Here is a 6,000-nt window from a genome sequence, read left to right on the forward strand (position 1 = left end):
GCCTATCAATTCTTAACTACAAATTTAACTTTAACTTTAGATGCCGGAAATAAGATATTGGAGGAAACTAAACAAACTACTCTTACCCAAAGGTATAATTTTGTTTAGTTTCCTCCAATTCTTACATACGGTTTCTAAAAGAGTTTGGAGAAGTTAGTCGGTGTATTACTTTAGATCTTATGAAACTAAACAAACTACTCTTATCCAAAGGTATAATTTTGTTTAGTTTCCTCCAACTCTTACATACGGTTTCTAAAAGAGCTTGCAGAAGTTAGTCGGCGTATTACTTTAGATGCCGGAGGTGAGATATTGGAGGAAATTAAACTAAATACTTATCACTCGAGTCAAGATTAATTTTGTTTAATTCCCTCCAATTCTCACATACGACTCAAAAGAGATCTAGGAGGTTTTGTTTAGATGTCGGAGATGAGATATTAGAGGAAACTAAACAAATTACTTCCCAAAGGTTAACTTTGTTTAGTCTCCTCCAATTCTCACATACAACTTCTAAATGGAGGAATAATTGGAAATTTCAATTTAGATGTCGGAGATAAAATATTGGAAAAAACTAAACAAATTTCTTTCCATTTAAAGATGATTTTGTTTAGTTCCCTCCAATTCTCACCTACGGCTTCTAAAAGAGAGCATGGGTGCCGGTGTAAAAGGTGGGATGGCTTTGTTCTGTGGAAGTTGCTGAAGACTGAGGAACCACCATGTATTTATAAGCAAGCTCAGATCTCATTTAGAGGCTCATGTTTCATTCATGCATTGGTGCCTTTGACTAAAACAGCTAGGACAGTACTATTATGTACAGGTGTCTGGTAAACAGCTTCCAGTCTTCCCTGAACCATCAACCATCCAATTCACGTTTTATTTGGAAGGAAAAAAAGAATCATAATCTCGAACATGTTCAAGTAGGGTTTGAAACTCCTTGGCATTTTAGGGACTAAAGCTAATTCAATCCGACACATCAAATGCTTATTGTCTTATCGAGTAGGAAGTGATACGTCAAATTTGAGAACCCGAATTCACTGCAAGATTGCAAACTGGATGACTCCATTATATATAGATTCAGATTTGAAATTTGAATATAGACCAAACAGTAACGGCTAACCATGTTATACTACAACATAATATTGTAAAACCATCTAAAAACAATATGAAATAGGAAAATTTACGCTACACTACTTTGCCGATCGAACTCAGGGCCAACTTTGCACAATATAATAGCAATGTCATGCTAGTCAATCGGGCTTTGCCCCAGTGTAGTTGAAGCTCTGTGTTTGTGAATATGCCATGATTTGCATACATGACAAATCAAACATAAAGACAACAACATAGTGGCTTCTGGAAAAACACCAACCATGGTCCCAAGAAATGGAAACTGGAGTGCACCAGAGAAATGAGCTGGTTCCACAATCAACCGCCTACAATTACACATCGACTGCTCTTCCACCAGCATCTGCTATGATCGGATGATCCATCTAATAGAAAACATCCTAAACCAAACTTTCTTTAGTACAGCAAATTTGGATCTTCCAACCAAAAACATGCCTGATTCAAGACTATGAACCTATGCAACAAGCTTAATGCACTTGAACGTGTATACAACAAATGCATGCATACAATACGCAGGTAAAATTTTTCAACTGGTCAGTAGTCTCCATTTATCTTGTTCTGCAACTCCTAGCTTGTTCCTTCTTGGGTTTGTTTTCTCTTTGCCAATGCATCCCCGGCTTTTATTTTCTCAGGAACAAAATCTATATACATAGTCGGTTATGCATTAGACAGCATAAACCAAGGCAAGGTAAATATCATATATGAGTTACATACAGCAGTCAGTGGAAGAATAAACAATACCTGAAAGAAACTCGTATCTCTTTTGTTTGCAAACGACTGAGGCTGAAACACGAAGAAAACACATTTTATGACAGAAATAAACATAACTTGCAATAATCAAATTAGAGCTCTGAAGAAGGAAAGGTCATTGGCATCACTAGTAAGCAACACTGAGTGTGAAAATCCAGTCTAGTACTCTGAGATGAGAATTGATCTGTTAATAAGTTCTGGACGTTGATATTTAAGAAGGAAAGTTTTAGGAAGTGCTAGGGGGAAATAAATAACTTCCAAAGACTTGGTTCTGAAATGGTCTGCCAAATATTTGCTTTACAGGGAGACTTGGATATATAGAATGGTGCATAGTAACTTCCATTTTTCTCATGAGGGAAACAAATGCAACAGCTATACTCTTGTATACAATTCAACTATTTGAAGGGCATAACCAATGATACAAATATCTAGTCAGAGGTCAGTTTGAAGTCCAATTAACTAATCCGTATTTTCATTCCCTTTTAAATGGAGAGATCCTATTCCGGACACTGTTGGATAAAACCTAACACCATTATATAATACACCAAGAAAATGATTCTAAAATGGCAGCTCATTTCTAAACATTACCAACAATCCAATATTCATTGCATGAAGAAGATTTACCAACAGGACCTCTTAATTTCAAAAGGGAATTAGATAAATAGTAAGGCGCCTTTCGGTTTCTAACTGATGATGCACACTTCTGGTTTTCTGAAACAAAGCCCTAAATCATGGGCAACTCTTCTATGAAGGAATTTACTCTGGACAAGGGAATAATACATTGTAAGGCCTAAACCCCCTTTCAGTTTCTAGCTGAGGACGCAAACTTGAATTCTTTTCTGAAACAAACCCTTAAATCATTGGTAACTGTTTTACGAATGAAACTAGTCTTCACAATGAACCAACCAACAAGGATACAAAATCAAAATCGTATCAGATAAATTTCCTGAATAACATTTGAATGCGTTAACAATGGTCTGCAAACCATAGTGTTTAACAAATCAAAAATACCAATACTAACAAATACTCCCTCCATTACAGAACCATAGTCCTAAAATCGACGACACTTGCTCCAGATGCTCAGTACATATGAAAATGCAATAACCCTAGACAATGTACATTCTTCCGAACAAATTAAAACTGAAAATGAAACTTCAACCTAGACAGTAGACAATGTACATTGAATTCAGAAAAACAAAGGATATGGGAACAGAACTTACATAGGTGCTTGTAAGCAAGAGCCTTCTTGCGATCCTTAACACAACATTTATGCGCATCTTCACTAAACTTCTCAAGGAACTTCTCCTGCAATTCAAAATTCAACAAATTAAACGAAACAATCAAAATGCAGATTCGAAAACTGAGAGGCAGAAGCATACGGTGGCTTTGTTGACGAGAAAAACGGCGTCGGAGCTGATGCGCAAGTCGGAATCTTCGGCCCTGATAATCCTCTTAACCCGCTCCATCGGAAAAGTGTACGACTTCACATCCTCTTTCTCTTCCACCTCTTCCTCCCGGACTCGCTTTCCGTTCTGCTGGGGCTTCTTGGATTTCGGGGTGGGTGTTTTCGTACTTTTGCCCCCATTTTGCTCTCTGCTCTTCTGGGGCTTTGAGCTCGGGGATCTCACAGCCGCCGCCGCCGCAGCAGCGGTGCCATTGCTGGTCTTCTTTTTGATTTTGTTGCCGTCGTTCTTGCTCTGTGCTTCTTTGGTTTTCTTTGGGGGGGGTGTGCCTTTCTTGGGGGTCGCCATTGTTTCAAACTTCTCCTACAACTGAGCTGAGAAGAAGAAAGCGATTTTGATCGATAGGTTGGGCTTTTCTTTTGGGCTTTTGGTTTTAATTTGTAAAAGGAATAATTTGCTCGATCTTGGACACAACTTTCATATATGCAACAGCCCAAGCAATAATACGGACACCCCACAATTCTCGATTCCCTACTTGGCGAATTTATATCAATACACGTAAGAGATTTAATTCGATACAGGAGTAGACCGGCTTGATACAGAAGTAGAGTAGTTTTAAATTAGTCTATAAATGCATAGAGTCCGTCTATATCTTAATCAAACTAATCTACTTGATGTATTGATATATTTGTGTACTATAAACAAACCATCTCCATGTTGCCACTTATATTATTTTCAATATTTCCACCTCCAAATCCATGTATACAGTTGCCTAGCTATATACATACATATTAGTCATATTAGTCACCATATGATTTATTTTTTCAAAGACGATTTTTTAAGTGCTCATCTCTATAATGATGACTATAAAAGTTACAAGATGAGTGAAAAATTAGAAAATGGAGTGGAATGTTGATAAAAAAAAGTTCGCTAACAATATTCCTCTAATATATTCTTCCCACATTTGAAATATAAAGGTGCTTGTAAGAGGGTACAAAAAAGTAGTTGCAAACTGAGAATTTCTTTCAGATGTTTTACTTTGTTGATATGGTGACCTGTGCAATATATACTGGGGCTTAGTGAGGCATGTGACCATATGCTAATTTGTGTAAATTGTCAACATTGTGGCACCAACATGTCCTTCATGTCGTTAATTAGTAACCCCATCAATTAACCAAATATCCCATAAGAGCTAATTAAAACCCAACCCCCACTCAATTGCAAATCTTTACTACTCCAATAATTTTGCACCAAACTTATCATCATGCATTACTCGAATGCACATGTATTCTTAATCACCATTGCTTTCACAAAGGTCGAATGTTTTGTGATATATCGACTAGATCATCATATATAGTGCCTAATGTGGCCAAATGATTTATGAGTGAAGTCAACTATCTCAGTTTAGTTATGAGATATTATATATATCAAATTAATATCAAATTAATTAATTTGATATAATATCCCAGGTTTTCAATGTAGAAATTTAATTTTAAGTGGTTGGAGACTTGGAACCTTTGGATATTCTTTTTCTAATTAAGTCATATATGGTTGTTTGGCAATTGCCCCTGTCAAGCATTTTTAGAAGACTATCCATCAATGAAACCTTTTCCTCGACGAATTTCATGGAAGATGTGTTAGAATTTGTTGGTATTTTGAGTTCCACATTGGAAACAAGTTCCACACTTGTATCCTTTATATGTGTATAAACAAAACTCATAATAAATGGATAAGTGGAGAGACAGGGCCCATCGGGGTGAAAGTCTATTGAGTTGGAGCTTTGTAAATATAAATAAAATATGAATATAACTGTTTATCAAAACAGTCGCAACTGTTTATTTGAATTGAACAGTTGCGTCTTCTTCTCTGAACTCTATAAAAGAACGTCAAAATTTCTTGGAAACATACCACATCTTCTTGGAAACTGTTAGTATAGGAACTTGTATGTTGGCATTCCCTTTATACAAAACTAGAGAGTTCTAGCTTAAGAGTGTGTTTGAGAAGAATGATCTTAACAATTGGAATTGAGGTTCATGGCTTGAAACACAAGACAAGATCCTGCTGACTCGTATGGAAGGTCTGGTAAGATTCATTCATTGCATTTTGCATATATAACTAAGTATTGGGATTGACAGCTGTGCGTCAATCCCTTAGTAGTCTGTATTGAGTCCATGCATGGTACGTTGTCTGTGTGTTCTGTTTTCCAAAGGAAGTTTTTTTTTAAGTGGTTATGTCAGTCATTAAGTCCTTGATGCGTTATTTATGCATATATCTTTTATCTTTATGATACAATATTCTTTGTTTATCATGCTATCTTTTTGAAAAGGTTGTTTCCTAATTGGTGTCAAACTGTTTAATACAATTGATGATACCCTAATTGTTTTAGGGGGAGTCTACTCTTGACGCATATATATGTCCTGCATAAGGGTTCTTTTGGGGAAGCTTTGCACGATAGAAAAGTTCTTTTGTTTCATAAGGCAAAGCTGTGTCTTGATCATTAATTCATTTGTTCCATGTCTAAGTGAGTTAGTAAGTCAAGAGTTCATTCATACATCATCCATATCATTCTCATGCTTGAAAGATCTACGAGTTCAGTTAGGAGTCAAGCATATTCAAGAATTGAAGATTGACGAGTCGATACGTGTGAAGTGCATCTAGAGGAAGGAAGCAAATTTGTGTGAAGTAGTTCAACCGGCTTGAATGAGTTTAGCTAGAGGTAACCGCGTTC

The 6,000-nt window shown here is 36.4% G+C and overlaps 1 protein-coding gene across 1 annotated transcript; it reads right to left on the minus strand.

Annotated features, from left to right (window-relative positions):
• Nucleotides 1–1,039: 1,039 nt before the first annotated feature.
• Nucleotides 1,040–3,628, minus strand: LOC133731528 (DNA polymerase II subunit B3-1). Its single transcript, XM_062158892.1, has 4 exons — nucleotides 3,249–3,628; nucleotides 3,090–3,174; nucleotides 1,861–1,902; nucleotides 1,040–1,760 (listed from the first exon to the last, which is right to left on the minus strand). The coding sequence occupies exons 1-4, from the start codon at nucleotides 3,618–3,620 to the stop codon at nucleotides 1,687–1,689; spliced, it is 573 nt and encodes a 190-aa protein (XP_062014876.1). The 5' UTR covers nucleotides 3,621–3,628; the 3' UTR covers nucleotides 1,040–1,686.
• Nucleotides 3,629–6,000: the final 2,372 nt, after the last annotated feature.

The sequence above is a fragment of the Rosa rugosa genome, chromosome 2 (genome assembly GCF_958449725.1).
Source record: "Rosa rugosa chromosome 2, drRosRugo1.1, whole genome shotgun sequence".
NCBI lineage: Eukaryota > Viridiplantae > Streptophyta > Magnoliopsida > Rosales > Rosaceae > Rosa > Rosa rugosa.

Excerpts from the sequence above, each read along its gene's own strand:
- LOC133731528 (XM_062158892.1), bottom strand. The coding sequence starts at position 3,620 with ATGGCGACCCCCAAGAAAGGCACACCCCCCCCAAAGAAAACCAAAGAA. Across the intron at positions 3,175-3,248 it reads TTCTCGTCAACAAAGCCACC|GAGAAGTTCCTTGAGAAGTT; the intron begins GTATGCTTCTGC and ends TTTGAATTGCAG. Across the intron at positions 1,761-1,860 it reads GAGATACGAGTTTCTTTCAG|ATTTTGTTCCTGAGAAAATA; the intron begins GTATTGTTTATT and ends CTATGTATATAG.